Source organism: Lachnellula hyalina, assembly GCF_007821495.1.
Source record: "Lachnellula hyalina strain CBS 185.66 chromosome Unknown contig00032, whole genome shotgun sequence".
Taxonomy (NCBI): Eukaryota; Fungi; Ascomycota; class Leotiomycetes; order Helotiales; family Lachnaceae; genus Lachnellula; species Lachnellula hyalina.
In genome coordinates, this window is record NW_022157146.1 from 51,021 (window position 1) to 75,976 (window position 24,956).

Below are 24,956 nucleotides of genomic sequence, written 5' to 3' on the forward strand. Positions count from 1 at the left end.
TCAGCCTTTCCAGGTTGTTTACTTGGAGTACGTACACCGTAAATCGATGGATCTAGATTAACAGCACATCCTATACCTGGTCTGTCCCACGCTATACCGTAGTGGGGATTACGATAAAGTAGATAGACCCTTAGGAAATTACATTGCATGTGTCGCCTATCTTGGGTAGAGGATCTTCATCTTCCTTGCAGGTCCTTGCACGCCAACGCCAACACATAAAGTATACTCCCTTGCACATTTGTCTGGTTTTCACCTTCTCGTCTCATCCCATCCCATCCCATCCCATCCCAAGGAATCCTTTTCCACCCAATTGTCGCAGTAACATCGCCTAACCAGCATGGTGAGCACTTCTATCCTCCATTACTCATTTAGCTACGAAGCATAGGAAGGATTACAGCTAATCATCCATCATGGATCGCAGTCTACTTCCAGCGCTGGATCAGGAGGAAGCAGGGGAGGATCATCGTCAAACTCGGCTTCAACGCTACTGTCCACTTTGATCCCCGTCGCGTTGCAAGCTGCAGTCTTTGTTGGCCTGTTTCTCTTCTTCAGACCCAAGCTTCAGCGTGTCTATCAACCGCGAACATACCTAGAATCGCTTCGGGATGAGTAAGGATTCCTTACATGTGTCTATATCATAGACCTTTCTGACATTTATATAGCGAAAAGTCCAGAGAACTGCCTACAGGGAGGTTCAATTGGATCAAACCCTTTCGTCAAGTCCCCGATGAATATGTTCTCAACCACGGATCGCTCGATGGCTATCTCTACATGCGCTTCTTCAAGATGTTAACCATCATTAGTTTCATTGGGTGCTGCGTCACTTGGCCAGTTCTGTTCCCTGTCAATGCGACTGGCGGTGGTGGAAAGAAGCAACTCGATCTGCTATCATTTGCCAACATCACCAAAGCAGGCAAGAATCGCTATTATGCACATGTCTTCATTGGTTGGATATTCTTCAGTAAGTGGCTTCCCGACTTGAACCTCCAGTTACTGACTATACCAGGTATCGTCATGTACATTATCACTCGTGAGACTATCTACTTTATTAACCTGCGCCATGCCTACCTTCTCGCTCCTTTCAATGCAGCCAAGATATCTTCGAGAACCGTTCTTTTCACCGACGTACCAACCGAATACATGAACCAGGAGAAGCTGCTGGCACTTTTTGGTACCTCAATGAGACGAGCCTGGCTAGCAACAGACTGCAAAGACCTCACGGAAAAAGTCGAAGAGCGAGACAAGGATGCCTTCAAGTTGGAAGGAGCTGAAATCAAGCTCTCTCAAACAGCCAACAAGCGAAGATTAAAGTGGGAGAAGAAGAACGATAAGAGGAAAGATGAACCTGCGGCCGATGCAGAAGCTGCACTCCCTGGATCCAAATATCAGAAACCGGGCGACCGTCCAACCCACCGCCTTGGAAAGATTCCTCTAATTGGCAAAAAGGTTGATACGATCAATTGGACTAGAGATGAGTTGAGAAGACTCCATCCCGAAGTCCAGGAAGACCAACTCGCCCATCAACAAAGAGATGCAAAGGTTCTCAACGCAACATTCGTCGAATTCACTACCCAGAAAGCTGCAGAGACTGCCTACAGAAGAATGAGTCCTCGTAAGGCTCCACGCATGAACCCAAGGGCCATCTCTGCAACACCTAATGAGATCGTCTGGAGTAATCTTCGTATCAAAAAAACCGAGCGAACTGGGAGAAAGTTTGCCTGCAATTCATTCCTTACCCTCATGATCCTCTTCTGGGCTATTCCTGTTGCTGTTGTTGGTTCGATAAGTAATATCAATGCTTTAACTGATAGTAAGTTTCAAACGTATGATTTTGATTGCACTTGCTAATATAGTGATTCAGAGGTTCACTTTCTATCATTCATCGACAACTGCCCTACTGTCATACTTGGTCTTATTACCGGATTGCTCCCAGTTATCCTATTGTCAGTTTTGATGGCATTAGTTCCCATAGTTTGTCGATGTAAGTTCTCATATGGCTGCTTCATCACAGGTCTAACATTTCCTAGGGATGGCGAAATTGAAAGGCGAAGTCACTCTCCCAGATGTCGAATTGAGCACTCAGAATTGGTACATGGCGTTCCAAGTTGTCCAAGTTTTCCTCGTCTCAACGTTTGCCTCAGGGGCAGCAGCAGTTGTTACTCAAATTATCGACAAGCCCTCGTCAGCAACAACCCTCCTAGCTCAGAATTTGCCTCTGGCATCCAACTATTTTATTGCATATTTCATTCTGCAGGGCTTGGGGATTGCGGCTGGCAATCTACTCAATATCGGCGCACTGGTCGTGATGACCGTCGTTGCCAAGTTCCTCGACAAGTCACCTCGAAAGATGTTCAAGCGCTACATGACCCTCGGTGGACTTGGATGGGGATCATTATACCCAAAGTTTGGCAACATGGGAATCATTGCCATCACCTACTCCATCATCTCCCCACTTCTCCTCGGATTCGCTACTATTGGGTTCGCGCTCATCTACCTGGCCGTTCGATACAATGCCTTCTTCGTGCTCAGCAATAATATTGACACCAAAGGCCGCGCCTACGCTCTCGTTCTACAGCAACTAATGGTCGGTGTCTACCTTGGTGAAATCTGCCTCATTGGCCTCTTCGCTATCAACACTGCTCCAGGCCCCATTGTTCTTATGGCTATCTTCCTTGCCTTCACAGCCATTTACCATGCAGCCTTGAATCATGCCCTGAATCCGTTGAAAGAGTATCTTCCAGATAGTCTTGATGGTGATGACCAACTTGCCATGTTTACTACTACGGATCACAAATCATATGATTCCTCGAAGCAGGGCGTTCCACCCAGTGAAGCGGAAACCACAGCACCCAAGAAATTCCACGCCAAGAAAGCAGATTTCCTCGGCCGAATTTTCGACCCTCGCAAGTTCAAGAGCCATCAAGCTGTCAAGTCGCTCGTGCCAGATTGGCTTCCCCCGCAGTATGAAGATAAGGATGAAGAGTTGGCGTATTTCAACCCCGCAATCACAAGTCCAATGCCTGAACTATGGATCGTGAGAGACGAGATGGGAATCAGTGCACGCGAGGTCAAGGATTCGAGTGAGGTGGTTGGTATTACCGATGATCTAGCGCGGTTTGATGAAAAGAATAAGGTTGTGTGGGATCGGGAACATCCAGCGGATGCGCCTATTTGGGAGAAGAAGATCGATTATTGATTATTGGATATCTGAAACGCGCTGGAATACCTGGTGGTAGGATAATGGTTGGGTATTGGTGTTATACTTTAATGGCCTAATATAATATTTGCCGTATGGCTTTTTGACATTCGTTCAGTTGGGGTTTGGATTTCATGTGGGTATATCATTAGTGACAATGTCTATTTTAGTATTTGAGTGTGAAGATTCCCCTATATATCTATATACAGTAAGTACATCGTGTCTGCAACAGGTTGAGTAAATCACAAAGAAAGAGGGGTCAGAGAACAAAACAGGTCTATGGATATATCTCTAATCCAACATATTCTACAACCCCGCTATAACTCTTTTTCATTTTCGGCCTTTCACTTTCACGATACCTCGCCAAGACCAAAAACCCTGACCGTATTCTCCCACGCAGCCTCTGTCAGCTCCTCAACACTACAGCCCCTAATGCCCGCAACAGCCCACGCAACCTTCCCAATCAAACAGGGCTCATTCCTCCCCTTGACTAGTGCACCCTCAACCCACTTCTCCTTCTTGACCCATTTCACACCCTCCACGTACCCCTTTGCAAACCCCGCACTCGCATGACTAGCCCTGATCTCACACCACGGGCCATCAGTCTCGAGCATGAGTTTATCCAGCGGAATAGCTCTCACGACCTCTAGATTCTCCGGCGTTTTCAGCGAGCACCCGTTGACACCGATATACCAGCCTTCCCGCACCAACTCCCGCATCTCCTCCAGCGTGCCCGTGAAACTATGCACGACGCCGCGTCTCGGTAGTTGGGCTTGGCGCTCGTTGAGGAGGCGGATGAAATCGGCGTGTGCGGCTCTGCTGTGTAGGAAGAGGGGGAGGTCAAGGTCGCAGGCTATGTCGAGCTGCGCGGCGAAATACTCGAGTTGGATGTCTTTGGGACAGAGGGGGAGGCGGTCATAATCGAGGCCTATTTCACCGAATGCTACGCATTGACCTTCGTGCTTCGCTTGGAGGGCGAGAGTCTTTAATTGATGGAGCATTGCGGAGGGCGCGGGCGTGAATTGTTGGCAGGAGCAGGGGTGTACGCCTACGGTGTTGTAGATTACTCCAGCTGTTTATAATGGCCGCATCAGCAAGCGCTTCTCGTGTAATGAATGCAAGCGGAGTTCGGATGTACTGTAGCGTACGTACGATGGTCTTTGGATAACTGGATAGCCTTCCTCGACTCGGCGACATCAGAGCCCGTCACGATCAACTTCTTGCAGCCTGCGTCTAGCGCGCGCGATACGACGGCTGGTAGGTCGGGGGGGTGTCGTTGTGTGCCATGGTAGAGGCCGGTGTAGACGGGATCAGTGAGGTTGATGCCTATCTACTGTGTGCGATTGCGCATCAGCACGATCTGCTGTGTTTGGGAAGGGAGGTTTGGGCATACATCTATGTAGCGGGGCTTGTGAGAGGATTGCACCGGAGTGGGGATTGCGGTCGCGGAGGCCATGGTGAAGGTGCGGAATGTGGGAGGACAGTGGAGGAGAGTGTTGAAGATGCGCGGGAGCTGAGAGTGGTGGGAAAGCCGATTCATGGAGTTTGAAGGGGTGACACCGTGGTGGTGAGCTGGGCTGGATACCTAGACTTCTGGAGTTGAGGTTGAAGCTTGGTAGCGAAGCGAGATGACTAGTTCGATATACCCCTTTTCCCTTTTCTTGCATCGATGAAAGCATGTTAACCCAGAGAATGTTTTGAATACATATGTGGTCCTTTATTATTAACAATTCATCATTGACTACCTGAAACCATTCCCCTAATCTTTCCACGGGTATCTCATCCCAATCCCTTATGCCTGACCAAAACACCCAATATGCTCCACAAGTCAAAACAAATTTACATCCCGCTTCCTTTACTACCTTTTATCCTCCCATCTCGCACAACTCCAACACTAACACCCTCTTCGCCCGCCATCCACCCAGGCATCTTTTCTCCATCAACTACACCAGCTTCAACCAACTGCCTAATTCCAGCAAATACATGTTGGCCGATGAACGTCAGTCGCATATCTGGTCTCCATTCCTCTCTGCTATCCTCTTCATCATTATCATGCTTGTCCAACTCAAACGTAATGGTACTCCGTCGTCCACTCTGTTTCTTTTTGGTGACTCCAAGATCAAGCTCATCAGCCAACGCATAATCATCCTTAACCGGTTCGGCATTCCCAGCAGGGAATAGGTCATCAATCCGAATATCGAGCCTCTCTATCCCTTTCCCATCATCTGGCAATGCAGTATTTCCAAACCTACCTTTCGCAACCATCTTTCTTCTCTTGACCACCCTATCATCATATTTCCTCCGTCTTTTAAGTCCTTTTGGCATATCTTCTTGCAATTCATCAATATCCGATTCCGGCTTAGGAAGTTGAATCTCTAACGGATTATCTCCCCCATTTCTTTTCTCCTCCGTATACACACTCCAACCTCCTCCCGCAGCATTCGTCCGTCCCCCACCCCTGAGCTCAACCAGCGCATCCAGATTCTTTGCCGAAAGACTCGTAGACTCAAGTTTATACCTTTCTCTTGGGCGTGAGAAAGCCTTAGGAATCCCTTCCAAAGTTAAGCGTCGCAGACTCTTATTCTCTGACCTCGACACGGGTTGCCCAGCCGCGGTGTTAAGTGAGACGTAGACATATGGCGAGTCATCTGGGAAAGCTACGTAGAACGTCTTGCTTGCGTCAAAGGTTGTGGCTTGTTTTGAAGAGAGGGCGAGGGGGGTATTGTATGGGCTTTCGACTATGAAGATGCGGAGGAGCAAGAGAGGGAGTGTTGGGTGACGATCGAGGTTGTAATGTGCCTTAACGTCTGGTAAAACTTCTCTCTGTAGGTTTCGGAGGAATGTCGCGGGGTGGAAGCGTGGTATCGATTTCGATTTTGAGATTTCTTCTCCTTCAGATGCGAGGCGTACAACTTTAAGAGCGGTCCATTTTTGGGACAAGGGATGGTCGTAGAGGTATTGCATGTCGGCCATTGCTAATTGGTATAGAGTAATCCCATTCCTCCAATCCCCTTCTATGATCCTGTCTAATGCATCGCGCTTGCTCCCCTTCCGTGCCTGGATATCCGTGTATATCTCACGTAATTCTGCGAGAGATAATGCAGGCGGATAGAGATCTTGTTCGTCATCGTCCTCGTTCCCTTTCTCCGCTAAATATGGTGCAGTATTTTCCTGGTTCCTTTCATCGAGCCAATCGAGAGCGAGGGAGAGCAGGGACGGTCGTGACAGTCTGTTGAGTGTTTTGACGACTGCGGGGTGAGATGAGGAGATCAATTCTGAGGAGGGGAGAGCGGATGTCGTAGGGACCGAAAGACCAGACATATTGCAAGTGGACGTGAAGCAATTCGGTAGCTATGCTACCAACATCGAAGACTATGGCGTTGGATTGCGTCTTTCAATGGAAGTCGCGTCGCGATTGCGAAACGCGACTTGTATTTTGGAGTCACGTGCTTAACACTCTTCCCCGCAGACGCTTGCCGTTCTTTCATCACATGTCCTGCATTTACGGAGGGTATGTACATGGGTAGCCTAAGACATGGTTTTTTTGATAACTCTCGAGCTTTTCCATTGCCCTCTCTGACTATCAAGTCTAAATGCTTTATTCCGCTCTGCATGGACCTTTGAAACTTGGGCTCATGATCAAGCTGTAAGTCTTCTGGAGACCCTTGCAGGAAGTCATGTGAGTCCTGTAGCGTTTTGTCAACAAATTCCGAATAGAAAGAGGTCAAGTTGCTATCAACCATAGGAGGCGGTTTGTTTAATTAAGCCATCATCAACTAAGCGTTCCATTGGACGGAATGCCGGCTTGGGAGATTGGTTTCGAGTTTGCAACCAAGGATATGGCGATGAAATTAGGCAATGAGTTCAACTCTTCGCTTGAATAAAGGGGGGAAGATGGTTAATAGATCTGCAACAAATCACGTGTTTTGGCGTTAGGATAGACTACTAAGTCCTAGGTACAGACTTTTGCCTACCTCCTCTCAATTATGCATCTGGGTTATTGAGCAACGGCTTTTAGGGTTCTTTGAAGGTGTGGAGTCTTTTTCGGTCACGTGGCTAACCTGACTCGGGCTCTCCGTACTCTTCGTGGATGAAAGAACTGTCTGAATAGACAAGCGAGTTTTAGTGCATGTGGTTTTCATCCATCCACGGAGAGCGCAGGGAAGAGGCTTGGCAGAGGCAAACAGCTCGACACATCAAATCATCCAATTCTTTGCTCTGATTCGTCGATTGTGGATATCGTCCCGGTCCGAGGAACTCCGTAGATCTCCGATTGCGCCCTTGATTTGGGGGTGGGAGGTGGATTGATTAGTTATACCTACGGAGGTATTTCGTATACATGTGGGGTGAAAAAGGTTTGCACCCCGTCTTTGGGGATAATCCTAACTCGGGAAAGTAACCGCTTGACTTGTTTGCGTTAGATTTCTGATATTTCTAGCTTCGTACAGTAGCAGCTTGACTTTTCTAGGATTAGTCTCAAAGACCATGGTGCAAACTTTTTGCACCCCACTGTACCTCCGTACCAGAGTATGGCCGAGGGGCGAAAAGACTGTGAAGTTGGGTTGGTGAAGTCATTGACTTTTACTGTTAGAGAAGAGAGAGGCATGGTAGCAAGCTTTGTATTCTTATGTCGATGTATACCTACCTTAGGTAGCTTGGGCCATGTTCCATGGCCGTAAGGTATGTTTGATGTAAATAATTTATAGAAAATTGACAGTCAAATACAAACGGACTTTCTACCGCGGTTCTCCTAGCTCATCCCACGTTTGGCTGCATGACTTCTATGGGTGTAATTGCCTGACTGGGTAAACCCCCCACTACTTCACTTCTTCTAGCTCTGGCGATTACTTCTTGTTTCCTGCAACATCCATTTCCCCAGCTTCAGTCGACACATTCCTGATAATACGGTGCACAAGTGAAGAAGAAGAGAAGAATTTGGCTCTCTCTCTGTTCGTGGTGTCTGGGCTCAACCTTGACTCGTTCACGTCAAACACGCACCCGCGCCTACGCTACGTTCGGCTTTAGCTCCGCAGACAAAGAATCTTCCATCCACCAACCCACCTTTCAACAACACCACACCACCAAACAATCTCCCTACCACTCACGAAGTATTCACGACACAAAGTTCGCACAGCGAGTGCCCATCGAACACCCACCGGCTACGACAGCCTCTGCCTCGCATCGTCGACGACACCGCGCATCATGGCTTACAATGGAAGGCGGGGTCCCAATGTCTCGGAGTACATCGCGAACCTCAATGCGATTCCTTCGGCGCAAGACATCGAGAACTCCCAGGGCGACTTCGATCTGGACGAAGACCTGGCTATGTTCACGAACACGCAATTTTTCGACTCGGATCTGAACCAGTTTGCCGACCTACAACCTACGGATTTTGGTGACGGACACGGCCGTGCTTCTATTGCGGGAGAAGTCTCTGACATGAAGTCGATGGATTTTGATATACCAGGTATGGAGTCACTGTTTTTATTATACGATATGCATCGCTGTTTATATTTATTGCCGTATCTTTACGATTATTATACGGTATATTGCCTCGTCGAGACAATAAGTCGTTATATCTCACTGATCTTCCGTCACCAAATCAAACCCCGCTGCATCTCCAATATCGCCAGCGCCTATCAGGACAGGAGGAGGATGCTGCATGCATGGCACGTGTCGTCTTGCAGCAGGAGTGCAGCAGTTCGTGTTCTCTTATGTGCGCGATTGGAAATCACGCAAGCCTTGGGTCCAATCGCCGAAGGATGGCGACATGTCACGTGTCACCTTTTCAACTCCCGGAGCCAAGCCAGACAAAGTTGTCTACCTTGTGGTGGGACGCCTCCACCGCTTGTATCCGCACTCCCCGTTATCTGTTCTGTTATTACTGTCTATCAAACAAAAGCGGAGAAAACAATTATGCTGACCATGTAACAATGGGTACCACAGGAGATTTCAATTTCCCCGATTTCGGTAGCTTCGCTGCCCCCTCTACCTTTGGTGCCGACCCCGCGTCCATACAAACAACTACCATTCCCCCCTACACCGACGCTTCGTCTCCCACCGCCGGTCCATCCCCGTCTATTTCCGGCGAACATAAACGTAAAGCTTCCTCGTCCGACGCGCCCGACTTTGAAGAAGCATCTCGCCAGGCAGCTGAAGAAGACAAGCGCCGTCGCAACACCGCTGCCAGCGCCCGTTTCCGTGTGAAGAAGAAGCAGCGCGAGGCAGCTCTCGAGCGCAGCGCGAAGGACATGTCCGACAAAGTAGCTGCGCTAGAGGGACGAATCAACAGCTGGAGACGGAGAACAAGTGGCTGAAGAATCTCATCACGGAGAAGAATGAGAGCAATGAGGATATTGCGGCGCTGTGGAAGAAATATAACCGCGAGAGTGCCGAGAGGAAAGGCTCTCAGCGCAAGGACGGTGTCGGAACAAAGGCTTAGGTCTTAAATAGAATCATTTTGACCTTCTTGTTTGTCTTTTGGACATCTTTTGCCATGCGCTGCGCTAGAGTATATTCGCGTACTGGCTTTTCTCGCTTTCGATTCTTTCGCATTGTAGGGGCTGGGGTAGGAGAGCGGCGGGGAATATGGCGTTGTATCTGGAGATGGGATGGGATGATATGCTGGAGATGATTGCATAATGACTGATGTTGAGGGGATATTTGGAGATTGGTCATGGAGCTCAGGAATATTCAAACCGTTCTTACCTAAGTAGTATCTATATCTATGAAACATTGTGATTAAACCTTCATCTTCCGTAGCTCGGGAATAAACCTTTTTCTTTCATTTCTGTCCCTGCTTTTGTGCGACATGTCCGCCCGGTGGTGCACACTTGCCTGATAGGTATCTTTCTCATCTTATATTTTTCCTCGCGATGTGCGATCCACTTTCCTCATTTGGGTATCAATGATTATGCGGCTCTGCAACTAGCGGGAAGCATCTCTTTCTTTATCTTGGAGAAAGCGCTTTGTTGAGTAGCAATGGTAGGGGACTACAAGGAGACGTGTAGACCCAAGTCTTGTCAAGTGGCTCGGTCTGGTTCATGATGCTCGAATGGAAATCCTTCTGTTCTGTTTTTGAGAAGGATTGTTGGCGAGGAAGTCTGAAGATATCAGGGGCTCGAATAAGTGCTACCTGCACCGTCTAAGCGACATGGACCTCAGGGCTATCTCACTGTGGCATGCCACATTCGGGTCCAAGTGCCAACTCTCCCGAGGCATGAAGCGGGGATGGCGGGGACAAAGAGAAAGAAGTATGATGGAAAAGGGAGAGGTGAAGTGAGAGGAAAGGAGGGGGGAATAAGAGCGTTTTCACTCATTTCTTTTATTTCACACGGGTTAATTACCTATGCCTCAAACGGGCTAGGTCGGGATTTGAAGATGAACGCTCAATCGTAAATTAGACAACCTCTATGATACATAGTGCCTTTAGCTACTAAAAAGAGTATGGATTGAAAAAAAGGAGTAGGTGTTACGCTTATATGAATCTAATGTAAAGTTTGCGGTTGGGGTTGGGGTTGCGGATATGGAAATCAAAGATATAGGCACGCATTATTCTTACGATTGTACCGACTCACACCTCCCCTTCTGAAGAAGATCCGCATCATATGATGTCTTGCTCCTGCCAGAAATCATGAATTCTCAAGTTCCACAAGATCTCACCTCCCCCACAACCGGCAGCGCCTCAACCAAGGATGCGATTTCGCGCTCTAACCTCTAAATTCTGCCTCCCGGAGCATATATTAATCCTCTCCCCCGGCCTGAGTGCTCACACCTTGCGCACTTTCCTACCAATTCAGCCTCATTCAACCTCGTCGCACTCGCTAGTCCGCCTCACTCTCAAAACTGTACGCCGCACTATTTCGCCCTTTACGCCCCTTTCCTACACAGACATGGATTCCAACGGATTTTACTCGTTCGATGAGAACGCCCTCCAGCAGAAGGCCTTCACCGCCTTGTTTGCTCTGGATGAGGATTTTGGCTCTGAGAGCCTCCCTGAAGGTCCCTTGGATCCTATGTTTGGTCTCAGTGGCTTCCAGGCCAGTCAGGGTGCCATGCAGCAGCCTGCCAGCGACAGCACTGCGTTCAGCTTGAATAATGGCGGTCTGGACTTCGACACTGCCAACATGTTCTATCAACCTTTGGGAAGCATGAACGACGCCTTTCCAGCCCTCGACAACTATCTCACGAACAACTGTCAATCCTTTGATCAGACTGCATCTCAGGGGGCCTGTACCAGTGATTTTTGGTCTCCAGACAACAACGATTTCGGCTTCGATGCGCCTTACTCGTTGGATCAGGCAACCCTCCCACAGGGCTCTCTCACCGACATGTCTGCCTTCAACGCCACTACCAATAAGGATGCTTTCGGTGGATCTTATTCGATGGACCCGAACACCTTCAATACGGCAGCCTTCTCGACTGGCTCGGATCTCGATGCACCTCTTGAAATTGACGAATCGGAGTAAGATTTTTTTTTTTAACTTGACGCTAATTTGCCCGTTTCAAGAGATCCTGCAACGACCATGTATGTCGACGCCCCCTCGGCCCCTCGTTCTATCATTCGGATCGGCACGCCCACTCCACCTCTTTTCGGCTGTGACTGGCCTGGTTGTAACTTAACCCGGGTGTTCCCAGACAGCAATTCCCATTCACAACATATATCTGCTGTCCACGTACAAGATGTTCTCAATAACACTTCAGGTTCCTGTACATGGCCCGGGTGCACCAAGCCAGATTTAGACACACGCAAGAAGCTTGAAACTCATGTCACCAACATTCATATCGACCCTCTTCGGTGTACCGTAACCGGCTGCATACGTAGTGAACCTTTTGGAAGAAAGGGTGACTTGGAACGTCACCTTGCTTCGGTTCACAAGCATGGCCGAACATGGAAATGTCCCCACAAGGGCTGCAAGAGACATACAAATGGCTTCCCTCGCAAGGACAAGCTGAATGAGCATAGCCGGGTTACCGGTCATGGAGCCATTCGATGCACATACCATCATTGTCACCGGAGATATTACTTGACCGAAGCGGAGCTATCATCCCACATCAATGATCAACACGGCAATTATGAGTGTGCGGTGGGATCTTGTGCAAGCACAGTTTCGGCGTTCTCACTCACCAATGTTATTAATCACCTCAGCAAGGATCATAAATGCTACTTGTTTCGTCGCCAGGTATCTAGTGCTCATGTTCAACAGTCCCGTGGCGACAAGGACACATTTACATTCACCGAAAGGCATCTTATGGACGAAGATATGTGGTAATAAATTGCAAGGAATTCGAGCAAAGGCTACCGCCCGCCAGCGAGTTGGTGGTATGATGGTTCACTTTATCCGGCAATATGAGGCATCATAATCTGGCTCCATGCTCCTGCTCTTCTCAGACTGGACGGGCTTTTTTCTTGGGATCCGAAATCTCGCCAATATCTTCCTTTGCGCCAACAAATTACTCGACATCCTCACGGCCTCGGTCTACCTGGCGGACTTAATCTGTGCCTTTTATTAATTTTCTATCAAGAGGTTTCAAATGGGGTCCTGAGCCAGATCTCCCTTGAATTCACTTAGATTTTGTCTTTCTGCAAGGCCACTCTCCTTTATGAAGTGTTATCTGTCATTACATGCCACGTCTCGTATCTTCCTGCGGACTAGCTCATCTTTCTTTCGATATAATTCTAGTCTCATATCAGAGCTTTTCACCAATCCACATGTTCTTCTTGTGTTATATTTGATTCCTTTGTTTTATTTCGAAAATGACTGCACACTTTCTTTTGTTTGGGATTTGAAAGTTGGACCGATAGTTATAGCAAATATCATTCATTTATCATTCTACCAATCACTGAAAGTGCTCTAATCTGTCTGCGGATGCTATCGAAATACAAAATACTCTTCCTACCAACATGAGACACAGTACTGTCCTTATAATAAGTTCTAGAGATCTAAGCATGCCACTGGTAAGGAAGCCTCGATCCCTCCCCGACAATTCCATCACCAGCTTCATCGCACCAACACCAGCTTCGGGCTCTTCAGTGCCTCTTAGATATACTCCAATTCCTTGCCGACAACGGGAGGCGGCGGAAGGCACTGAATCTTTCCGGCCTCCAACGTGGGCGTCACGTAGTCCTTCCAGACAGGCGTCGCGATGTCGTTGACGGCGAACATCATACCTGCCTTTACGTTCGCGGGCACATCAGATGGAGGAGGGTGCACGCAGGCGAGAATGACCTCCACCCAGCTTGGCGAGGATGACGAGGTCATGGGTGTATGTGTCGGTAGTAATGATGGCGTTGAATATAAAATCGACGTTTTTAAGTACTCACGGACTAGGAATCCATAAAAAAGATTATGGGAAGAGAAAGTAGACACTAGCGCTAGAAATAACTCCTATAGTATTATATAGCAGTCTCTATAGAAGTATATTACGTGAAGACTAAGAATTATAGTAGAAACATATATATGTAATCTAGCCCTATGTTTTATGCTTTTGCCCCGCGCACACCTTTAAATATAGGGAGGCACAATTCTGCGCTAGCAACATTCGCTAAAACTCGACATCAGTCTGGAATTCCTTGCCAAAGACGACACCTCAACACTGCCATACCCGATGACTGGATCTTATTTCTTGGAGCGCTCTACGTCTGGTCATACTTCATATACCTCGCCGGCAACGTCACAGCTGAAGATGGCCGGCCATTATTGGATGAAGACGCATGGCAGTTGAGAGGCCGATAGCGACGGCAGCGTTCTTAACGACGATCTTACCGGAACCGGCTGTGGGTAATGGGGTACCACCCACTTCCAGGGGAGTTTCAGCTCTGGTGAGCCATGCGGCTCGGTTCTTTGGATCTGCCATTTTGTCCTTTTGGGTGGTTGCTGGTGGGTGTGGCGCCTGGCAATGGCACGTTAAGTTCTCGCATCTGCGGCATTACCCCAATTGGATGGGTGTAGAAATCGATATATATTACCCAGTTCCACCAATAATGGCCTATCAAGCTCTTGCTTTGATCAGTGTGGATGGCACGGCACGACCCTTATATTACCACCTAGACATGGGTGGTTGGGGGCTGACTGTTAAGCCCATTATCAGGACTCCATGGCTGAATCTATTCTGAATCCTCTCAAATCGTGAGCAATTCTCCCAAACACGTTTCACGCCACTAGTAACGATAACTTTGTGTGTATTTTCATCTCCTTATTAGTGCGCCCCTTCAACGTTTGGACCTGAGCCAAGTAGCGCTGAATCTTGCCGCTGATTACTTGTACAGTAGCAATCAAGCTTCAGCCTCGTGTATCACGACAGAGACTCGTAGACAGCATGCGGCCTTTCACATTTTTTCTCCTGCTCCTAGCCACACGTATCGATGCCACTGGTACAGATGTTACGAATAACCTCTTTTCGGATCTTGGCCCGTATGTACGCTACTGCCTGATATATGTTGCTGCTACCGCTGCGCAAGGCTCCTGGCATTATTTGGCGAGCAGTTTGCGCGATTGACCTTGCAATGCTGTCTTTTAGGCTTGGATCTCAGTTGCATAATTGGCTATCGATTTGACGAATCTAACTTTGAAAAGCTTATTATCGTCACTGTTCCACTTACTAAATACTTGTTGGGTTTCAGGGGATGGATGGGTGCGTGGGTGGCTGGAAGTATAATAGTCGTCTATCCGGGTAAAATATTATTCCACATTGAACATTAAAATGAAAATCAAATATATTACGACATAGCAACGCACCCAGAAAACCTGACACCATTGCCCGCCTATATCCAGCACGCCGGCATAAAGTACGAGTCGCTTTACAATCATCAGTAACATACTTCCGTTATATAAAGCAAGCTGAGGCGAGGGAAAATGAGATTACCAGCATACTGAACCGCATGTACTATTCTATTTTGCCATTATAAGCTGTGCAGAGCTCTGTTTGTGGTTCCTAAAACGTGCATGCGGAACTACATATGTGGTTCTCTTCTTAAGCCTGCGCTAGACCACGAACAAGTCTTGGCGGTAAATATGGGTCCTGATTTCTCGCTTAGAAATAGGGGGTGGTACACATGTTATTCCTTCAAACTCCTTTCTCCCTCAGCGCATCTCCCTATACTGCGTATATGCTTACAGGAAATCTATAATGGCAAACATACTTATCCTCGGCTCACGTGATCGTACTCGAAAATGCCAATTCGCCATACAGAAAAGCGCGCTGCGAAGGCACTTGCTTAGACACAAGATCTACCGCACGGTTAGAGTAGAAATACTACTGGTGACCGATGGTAATGATGAAGGTGGCGATCTTACAAACGCACAAGTCTGACACTTCCAAGTGTAGAGGCGACTTCTCGACTCGACTTGACTTCCATGTAAGCAAATGACTGATGGGCTAGGCTCCAGTGCTAAAGAGATTCGTAACACCATAAAGTACGCCCCATATCAAGACATTAGGATAAGAGCATACAATGTCTCATGACCTTGGCTTCGGAAGTTCTTTCTCCATCCAAGCATCCTCTATCCTTTTCTTTTCCTCCAAAAATGGCCAACGGCGATTGCCATTTTGAGCATTCATCTCTGCCAAATCCAACCATTCATTCCAAATAGGAGTGTTTGGTGCAGCACCCCCCTTCCTAACCCAACCTACCGATTTTGTCTCCAGAATCGCCCTCCACAGGGACCGAGTAAATGAAGGTCTACTTGTCACACCGATGGCTACATCCTGGTATTTGGCATCTTCGGGCGTGAAATCTCTCCACTGGTATCGAGGAAACTCCCAGTGGGTTTTCGAGGGCAGGAGAGCAGCAAACCAATACACGGCGTTGAGCACGAGGTACGTGACGGCGAGCGCAGCTTGCATGGTCCAGGAGCAGTTGCCCATCATGATGACGGCAACCATGAAGACGACGGTCCCGGCGCCCACGCAGGAGCCGAAGCCTCTCGTGATCACCTGGACGACTTCCTCGGTGCCGAAATATAGCTCTCGCGCAACATTCTCGTCGCACTTTATTATGAGGAACGCGCCGTACCCGGTGCGTATCACTACATCGCCGGGGGGGACAGGCGCCATATGCCTTGTTGGTAGCCTGTTGGGTGGGCTCCAGAGAGCGGCCGCGCAGAACAGGGTCGTTGCACAAGACAGGAGCACGATTGCTATGGTCGCTGCGCCGTCCCCAATGACAATGGCCCAGATAAGAAGAGCGATTGTCAGGAACGTTGAGAGGACGCTTAGAACATTATGAGGCGCCATGGCTTTTGTCTTCATTAACGGTTGAGGGCGGGGAGGGATGAATGACTTGATTCTCTCCAAGTTTGTAGTCCTGCGAACAGGAGTGCCGATGGTGCCAGACTCGTCGTCTGGTATTGTTCTCGGGGGATGCATCGATGGGTGGTGCGTGATTTCAAGCACAATCACAGCATAAGGAGGAATATCCGCAATGGGGTGGATCTGGTTGGCGATATATGGCAGTTGGGTTTGGACCATACCTGTATGAACTCCAACGATGGAGGCAGGCACTCTGGCAAGAGACTCACGTCGATTTGGGCGGATTAGAGCTTGTGGTGCTGGGATGAGACGGGGAAGAAGACAGAGGTACGAGGCTGTCATTGGCTCGGCGCATTTTTCAGTTGTTGTCTCGCCGATGACTGCGAGGAGGCCAACTGCATCTAACTTCCACCCGTTACGAGAGGTTGGGAATTCGAGAACCATGGCTAGATGGAGGTGCTTGTCGAGGATGGAATTATTTTACCGGAGGCTGAGACTATGTGCTGGCGTGGGTGGGATTGCGGCTGAGTGTGGAACGGAGCAAATCTTTATTGGGATAAATAGCCGATGCTGCAGATCCTCTTTGCGTACTCTAATAGGCATAATATATGAATATGATATGAAGAAAGTTGATAGTAAAGTAATCTTTAATAACAAAGCATGAAAATGGGTGCGGAGGAAAACGTGTTAGATGTTGTATACGCTTTGAATAAAGTTATCAAAATATAATAGTATGACTAAGTTAATGAGCAGCGAAGTAGATGGATCTAATAAGTTCATAGAAAGATGTGTTGATTAAGTTCTTACTATACTAAAGAAAACATCTAGTAAAGCGAAATTATAAAGCTGAGGGTCAAAAAAGCAGAATGTAAAGTACTAGAATTTCTCTCAACTAATGCTAGTTAAGAGCTTAACAATGCATGCTGATTAAAGAAGATCTTTTAGTATAATAGTAGAGAGTTTAACAGTATCAAAGGAATCAACAGCAAGAGCTGTCTAGCATAGAGATAGTAAAGGCAGTAAATGAAAGGAAAAAAGTGATCGAACCTACGAGCTTGAACCTGCGAACATCGCTGAGTAATAGTTCCGCTATGCAAAGTGCGAAGAAGAATGCCAGAGACTTGCATAGCTTCAAATTGCTCTTATGCTATTATAGAACATCCATATCCTGATGATATGTTTTAAACTTGAGGATTGTGAAACACTCCCTACTCAGGTACTTTGCACCAATAAACGGATCGTGACTCGTGACTCCACGAGCGATCTTACACGGTACAAAGGTAATTCTTAGGTGAGGAAGGACAGGACTAAAAGAAGAAGTGGAATGAAATGATGATGATACTGTAATTAGACGACTTAAATACCTAGTGTGAACGTGGACTAAGGTGCAAAACTATTGAGAGCCGGCGCGAAGCCATGGACTTCATCGGCCGAAAAGATGATATACTAAAGGAAATGCATTAGACATAGTAGGGTTCAGGCCCAGACTGGCGAGTAAGTCAGTTACTATTGAGTCACTTTATCAGTTGAAGCTTTTAACATTAGTTAGTCAGTTAAAGGTAGTGACATCAGTCAGTTAGTCGGTTATAGATATATTAATCAGTCGGCTAATTAGTTGAAGGTAGTAAAATCGTCGATTTTAGGGTGCTTTTAGAGCAAATTCTAGGGTTTTTATAGGGCTATTTAGCGGGTTTCGGCCTTAAATAGCCTAATATCTTAGGTTATCAGGCCGACGATAGTACGGAGTAGCTGTATGACTTGACTAATTGATTTGATTCTGAAAGAAAAAGAAGAAAGGTTATTTACCGAAGTATGAATGGTAGAGAGGGTGAGGAGCGGTGAGACGCGAGGTATTGTATGGATAAGGCATATCCATCTCGACGTGGCGATTGTCCAGCTGTGAAGGAATGAAGAATGAAGAGGAAGGACAGGAATTCGATGGAATGATGGGTTATTTGCGGGGAAGAGAAAGAGAAGAAGAAGAAGAAAGAAGGAAAATCAGAGAGAAATCCTGAATCGCCTCATCGTCGTCATTGATCGACCAGCACGGACGGACGGGCACGGGATCCACAACGTGACAACACATCAGACAGGTCACTCCACCTCCACTTCCACTCCACTGCCATCGAATTGGTGCGCTTATTCCACAATAGGGACTTTCTCCCGAGGATCAAAGGGCACCTTACGAGTAATGTTTGCCTCTGAAAGTGAAACGCAGGTTTGCAGATGTGGCTCAGATCCGATCCATGGCAACCTGAGATGTGGCTCAAGTGGTTTTCCATGTTTATGGTCAAAGGGTCTAGATCGTGATGGGCGGGGGTCATCAGCCACAGCTAGCCGCCTGGATACTTGGAGTAGATCAGCACTTTAACTTTATCTTGGATCTTTAGCCGCTCGGAAATTCGATGCTAAAAGTCGATGTGTGCTGTATAAACACAGGGGGAAATTAATAATTATGGGCAGCATTAAAGGCTCAGCTTAACAGGGGATCAGCCAGCTGAGGGCTAGGATTATCCCTGCTCGGACTTCATTGTCTGGGGAACGTGTTCCTGATTTTGGTTGGGCACGGAAGATGTGATTGAATGGGTGAATGGTGGGTGGCGTGTGGACCCTGAATTGCTATGCCATGGTGGCTGGTGATTGGATGGCTGGTGAGATTAGGAGCTTGGACGGAAAGAATCCCTGAAATGATCTTTGACGTCACTTACTACAACAATATGGAAAACCTTGTTTGGCCATCTGTCGGTGTCGCGGTCATGTCGCGGTCATGTCGAGTTCATGTCAACCAATAATACGTACGAAGTAACATGTCTGGCCAATTTATACGGAACATTAAGGTAAGTGCAAGTCTATTCCTCCCAACCTCTCTCTGCGAGGAGCTTCTTCATCTCTGCAGACAGACTGCTGCACGTATCTTGGATGTGGGTGGCTGGGAGTCAAGTTAAAGTAGAGGCTATACTAGAAGCAGTATAGATTTGGTGGGTAGTATAGATTTGGTGGGTAGCATTACATTAGCGAATCTAGACTGAACCTTACCCCGCCCCACCTATAGTACTAGACTAGGTAACCCTTCCCTTCTCTTCCCTTCCCTTCCCTCCCGTTCCCTTTCAAACTTCCACATCATCAGCTGCATTGACGCCTCGCCCAGCCTCCAACTTCCCAACTTCACAAGACCGCAGTCCCTTCCCTGTTGCGGACATCCCGTTGCCCCTGTGGCGCTGGGACTTGGCACTTGGTACTTGGCACTGGGACTTGGCACTTGGCTCTTGGCACATGATACTATCCTAAAGAGGCTAGTTTACCAAATAAGATACTCGTCCATACTGGTAGTGAAAATGATGAGCCGCCAATCAAGGAAAAGTGAAATTGCAGGAACACAAAGCAGAAAGCAGAAAGCACGAACCAGGCAAACAGACCAAGTAGTGAGTGAATGCGTTACTCTGCGTTGCTATGCATGCAGTGTTACCTTTCTCCCTGTCCCCCATCCCCTTCAAAAGCAGCACTTTCCCACCTCGCTTTCCACCCACCTCTTTCCAATACCACACTTCAACTTCCACTCCCACTTCACCATTTCCTCCTCTTCCTCCTTCCCCCTTCCCAACAGACACCTTGCTTCCGTCTGCTCAACCTTCATCACACCTCAATTAGCAATACCCTCACATCAGTCACTATGAAGTCCTCCATGATGATCACCGTTGGTGCTTTCGCTGTCTCTGCTCTTGCTCAGGCCCCTGCCGATATCCCAGCATGTGGTGTAAGTAGCTTCTCAATCCCCCAACTGTTGGAGCACCTGCACCCACGATCTTGAGCTTCAATGGCTCCATCTACCCCAAAGACGCCGTCTCTGAATTGGAGACCAATCGCTGATTCCTAGTAGCAAATGTGCATCAACAACCTTTTCAACCTAGCCTCCTCCCTCGGATGCCAGAGCACCGATGCCAGCTGTCTCTGCAGCAACCCCAACTTTGGCTATGGTATTCGTGATTGTGCGAATGAGGCATGTGGTTCTGAGGTCGCCTCCAGCGTCATAGCCTATGGTGGAACCTATTGCTCTTGTAAGTCAGCTCAGAACTTTGGGTCGAACTAATGCTAATTCCCTGCAAGCTGCTCTGGGCACAGGGTCTTCATCGGGTTCGGCTACCGTTACTACTGGCACTACTCTTGTGACATCCGTTTCCGTCACGGTCACAGCAACTTCCTCCGCTATCACCACCTCAGCTCTCGAGTCTGTCATCTCGTCTGGTGGATCTGCCGTGGGTACTACAACTGTGGGATCAACTACAATCTTTGGTCTTGGAGGAGCTGGGGGTTCTGCAACAGCAACCGGCTCATCTTCTGCTATCACCACCTCGGCAATCGAGTCAGTCATTAGCTCCGGCGGATCAGCTGTTGGCACTACCACCGTAGGATCAACCACCATCTTCGGTATTGGAGGAGCTGGAGCATCTGCTTCGTCTTCTGCCATCACCACTTCAGCAATTGAGTCCATCATTAGCTCGGACGGTAAAGCTGTAGGCACTACCACCGTGGGATCAACTACAATCTTCGGAACCGCTGGATCAGAATCATCTTCTGCCATCACCACTTCAGCAATTGAGTCGACTATTAGTTCGGACGGCAAAGCTGTGGGAACTACCACCGTTGGTTCCACCACCATCTTTGGACTTGGTGGTGCTGCTGGATCTGCTTCATCTGCTGCCTCGACAGCTTCAGAGGGTGCTAGTTCAGCTCTCTCGAGCGCTTCTGCTGAAGCAAGCTCTAAAGGATCCAAGGCCAGCTCAGCAGTTTCATCTGCAGTTGCAGGTGCCTCTTCAGAGGCATCCAAGGCATCCAGCGCCATTGCCAGTGCAACCTCAACATCCTCAAAGGGAGCAGGTGCTCAAAAGACTGCCTTCCCAATCCTCGCTGGTGCCGCTGGTCTCGCTGTTTACCTCTTGTAAAATACTCACGGATCGAAAAGGGTTTCTCCTTGCGCATAGATCTCCTTCCGCATATCAGGATGGGAAAAGGAACGAAAGTGGATATATTAATTGTATAATGGGAAGATGGATGGTATGGTCATGGCAAAATGAATGCGCGTTTGGTTGTCGATACCCTTGCTTTGCCTTTTTCGCTTCTTGCTGATATTTGCCTCCTTTGAGGGGTATTACATGTTGAGCTTTCTCTGCATACTTCTCTCGACGATATGATATCCTGGATTGACGGACGAGAGGAAGTGATGGTGAGACGCATATTAATGAGTGCTATAATGATGGATGGGGACCAGGGAGATGCTGAAGACATGTTGCCAGTTTCGTTGAAACGAACTGGTACGATGATGTAGTTGAACTTGACTTATGCCCGTTCACGATCAATAAAAATATCATGCAATATGTAAAGCGTTCCATTACATGGTGATGATTATTCAAACAAGCAAGTGCTTGATGTTGTCCTTGGAAGCCTTGGAATGTAAACTTAAAATGCAGGCTAACCAGGCAACGTTATATCTTTCAGCAACACGAATCTGTTAATCTCGTAAAACTCCACGATGATCTTACTAAACTGTGTCGTTTTACAAGGAAGTCTATGACATGAATATTAGAAATCAAAATTAATAATCAATCCAGCAGCGCTACACGTAGGAAGAGCTCAGTCACAGCGTTCCGTTCCATTCTATTCTATTTACTATACGTAAGTGAGCCAGCCTTCCTTCTCGCCTCGCTTCTTTCCGTAGACCGCTCGCCGGGTATAGTATGTATGAAATTATTGGACTATACTGTGCATACAATCACTTGTATTGTATCACGCGGACGAGGCAGAGAGTGAGTATCTACCTAGGGCGTAGGTAAGTAGGTATAAAGTGCTGCATCTAAGTGTTTAGGTGGTTTGGGTATTCGGGGAGGGGGGATAGGTAGCTTGGTGGATTGGGTTTGGTTTTAGGTGTTATGTTGTATATGCTAGCTCGGGGGTAAATATATAGAGAGAAAGAAGGAAGGGAAGGGAAGGGAAGGGAAGGAAAGGAGATTTATGATTTGTGGTTTGTGGGTTATAGTTTTCGAGAGAGAGAGAGAGATGGGGAGATGGAGAGATGGAGAGATGGAGAGATGGTATGTTATGTTATGGTATGGTATGGTATGGTATACGAGAGATGGGGTGGATGGAGGGTATGATTGATTGATAGGCACGAAGGAAGTTTGGTCTCTTGCGTGCATGCGTTGAGCAGGCTGAGACTATACGTATGCATGTATGTATGTATGTATGTATGTATTATAAAGCACCGCTATATCGGCCTATCTGGCTTAGCTAGATAGACAGACAAAATAGGCAGATAATCAATATGCTAGAAGGGTGAGTGGGAGTAAGGGCAGAGGCATGTATATGTAATTCCTATAGCTATTAGCAAGCAAAAATGACATGTCTACGGGTGTGCTTTACTGTATTGCGTGAGAACTTTGTGTATATCGCGGACGCGTGATTGAGGCCTGGTATGGTATGGTATGGTATGGTATGGTATGGTGACGGAGCATTGTATGTCTAGCACGTAAGTGAACCTTGAGTTTGGATTTGGAGTTCAGGGGGATGAATGATTGATATACTGTTATAAGTTATTGGTCTCTGCTATGATGCCGAGGTGGCATGAAGAAAGGGGTTGTGAGCGATAGACTCGAAGTAGGTTGTTTTAGTAAATGTAGATAGATGGATGATTTGATTTGATCGACGGGGTTTTTATCTTTATCTCTACCAGCTGGCTGGCTGGCTGGCTGTTCTTTTGTCGGGATTGGTTAGGGGGTGGGTGCTTGATCTGTTTTGTTTATAAGTGAGTAAGTCGGGATGCATATATATACTCGGAGTATGCATGGCTGCTAGCTACTATAGCTATTTTTCGCATTTAGAAGTCAGGATTCAGCAGGGTTTGCTGGATGTGGTAGCCCTATAGTACAGGCTAATGAGTTGAGTCTCTGTCACCTGGAACTTGATCAGATATTCGCTGATCCGGAATGGTGCAGACTTTAGTCAGGTTCAGGTGATCTATATATCATCCTATTAATCCTCTATCTAATAGGATTCTCGTTTTATACGTACCTCTAGGCTTTTCTTTTCATAATCTCAAGTACTTATCTATGAATAACCTCTAACCTCACGAGTATAAACGCAGTCTTCTATATATAGCTCTAGAGAAATTAGTCAAAGTGCTATATAATATCCACCTGAAACCTAAGAGGGGATTTTCTAGCTGCTATGGAGAATATATTAGTTACTAGAAGGTTAATTGGATTATTTAACATATTCTCTACCTATACTTTCCTTTAAGAGTCGGATCTAATATTAGCACCTGGCTTGATTTTAAGCTTAATATATATTCCGACTTAAGACTCCTTCCTCTACTATCTATATAACACCTTATTAATAAATTTAAGAGCAGAGCAGAGATTGCATATTATTAGGCTGAGCCTAGCTACTATAAGGCACAGCTAGATAGATGTATCTTACCATACGCTCTCTACTCTAAGCTTAGGACCTAGGATACGATAACTAGGTTTTGTAAACTGAGCACATTATATTATATTACATTCCTGTTGCCTAAGCTTAAGAATAGTTACGTGACATTGATGGATCAAACGCTAGGATGTATGTATATAAAGATTCATCTTAGCATTATATGTATTGAACGATCTGAAGAATTGACCATCCAAGTCCCTAAGCTTTGGCCGCGCAGGTATTAGGAGATCTGAGCTGATACTCTGTATTTTCAGGGGTGAGAATCCCTAAAGACGCATGCGAGGCGAGATGATTAGAATCGTGCTTGCTTAATAGAGAGAGCGGCGAAGGAAGCCTTGCTTTGGTATAACATGATAATTATACATATATATTAGAACCTGCAGATGCATATATAATCTACCCGCTTTAATTTTGTCAAACAAACGTGCTTAGAGGTCTCTTGATCTTGGAATCAAGCAAGGATCGATGTTGAATTGAAGATAAGAACACGAAACGATGCTAGAATAGGAAGGCTGGATTCCATAGGTCTTGTTATAAAGTCTGGCTGGTATATTTCGCTAGAAAGTAACCGGAAGATGGACTTGGTTCTACTCTGTACCAAGTATTAAAACAAATAGTTCGCGTGTGCGAGTGAGCGAGTGGCTCGAACGAACGAATGTAATTTGCAAGTTACGGAGTATTGGCTGCTTGGATTATTGGGTGATGAATAAAGGCTGAAGGAAGCGGAACGGAATGGAACGAAGACGGTATATAGTTGGTTTAGAATTGGATAAAAGAGCATATTTCACAGCTGTTACATTGATTATTGGATTATTAATAATGCCGTGTCTATAGATAGATGGATAGAAAGAAGTGCGGCGTAATACTAGGGATCTAGGTGAGGCTCTTGTAGTCCCGGTACGGGAAAATAAAGTGAGCTTGAAGGGAAAGGACGGGAAGGGAAGGTAGTCTGTGATTGAACGTATGCTTTACTTTCACTTTATCAAGACAGGTTATAGACATGGACTACCTACCGCCTGTTCTGGCCCCT

The 24,956-nt window shown here is 47.1% G+C and overlaps 6 protein-coding genes across 6 annotated transcripts; 4 read left to right on the top strand and 2 right to left on the bottom strand.

The window, feature by feature from the left end:
- Positions 1 to 421: 421 nt before the first annotated feature.
- On the top strand, positions 422 to 3,196 carry LHYA1_G004471 (uncharacterized protein; the record flags this gene model as incomplete). The annotated part of the gene is made up of 5 exons (XM_031149430.1): positions 422 to 609; positions 663 to 961; positions 1,007 to 1,810; positions 1,862 to 1,981; positions 2,028 to 3,196. Coding segments are annotated over 5 exons (2,580 nt in total), but the record flags the coding sequence as incomplete, so codon positions are not given.
- A 350-nt stretch (positions 3,197 to 3,546) lies between these two features.
- pi038 (Deoxyribonuclease Tat-D) lies at positions 3,547 to 6,517 on the bottom strand (the record flags this gene model as incomplete). Its single annotated transcript, XM_031149431.1, has 4 exons — positions 3,547 to 4,268; positions 4,349 to 4,526; positions 4,590 to 4,709; positions 5,096 to 6,517. 4 exons carry the CDS (start codon positions 6,515 to 6,517, stop codon positions 3,547 to 3,549), a joined length of 2,442 nt encoding a protein of 813 aa, XP_031007163.1.
- Positions 6,518 to 8,398: 1,881 nt separating this feature from the next.
- On the top strand, positions 8,399 to 9,638 carry cys-3 (Regulatory protein cys-3; the record flags this gene model as incomplete). The annotated part of the gene is made up of 3 exons (XM_031149432.1): positions 8,399 to 8,663; positions 9,143 to 9,459; positions 9,516 to 9,638. 3 exons carry the CDS (start codon positions 8,399 to 8,401, stop codon positions 9,636 to 9,638), a joined length of 705 nt encoding a protein of 234 aa, XP_031007162.1.
- Positions 9,639 to 11,088: 1,450 nt separating this feature from the next.
- On the top strand, positions 11,089 to 12,468 carry LHYA1_G004474 (uncharacterized protein; the record flags this gene model as incomplete). Its single annotated transcript, XM_031149433.1, has 2 exons — positions 11,089 to 11,660; positions 11,706 to 12,468. The coding sequence occupies 2 exons, from the start codon at positions 11,089 to 11,091 to the stop codon at positions 12,466 to 12,468; spliced, it is 1,335 nt and encodes a 444-aa protein (XP_031007157.1).
- Positions 12,469 to 15,655: 3,187 nt separating this feature from the next.
- Positions 15,656 to 16,891, bottom strand: LHYA1_G004475 (uncharacterized protein; the record flags this gene model as incomplete). Its single annotated transcript, XM_031149434.1, has 1 exon — positions 15,656 to 16,891. The coding sequence occupies one exon, from the start codon at positions 16,889 to 16,891 to the stop codon at positions 15,656 to 15,658; it is 1,236 nt and encodes a 411-aa protein (XP_031007156.1).
- A 3,226-nt stretch (positions 16,892 to 20,117) lies between these two features.
- LHYA1_G004476 (GPI-anchored CFEM domain protein) lies at positions 20,118 to 21,387 on the top strand (the record flags this gene model as incomplete). The annotated part of the gene is made up of 3 exons (XM_031149435.1): positions 20,118 to 20,201; positions 20,325 to 20,502; positions 20,552 to 21,387. 3 exons carry the CDS (start codon positions 20,118 to 20,120, stop codon positions 21,385 to 21,387), a joined length of 1,098 nt encoding a protein of 365 aa, XP_031007159.1.
- Between the last annotated feature and the right edge of the window lie 3,569 nt (positions 21,388 to 24,956).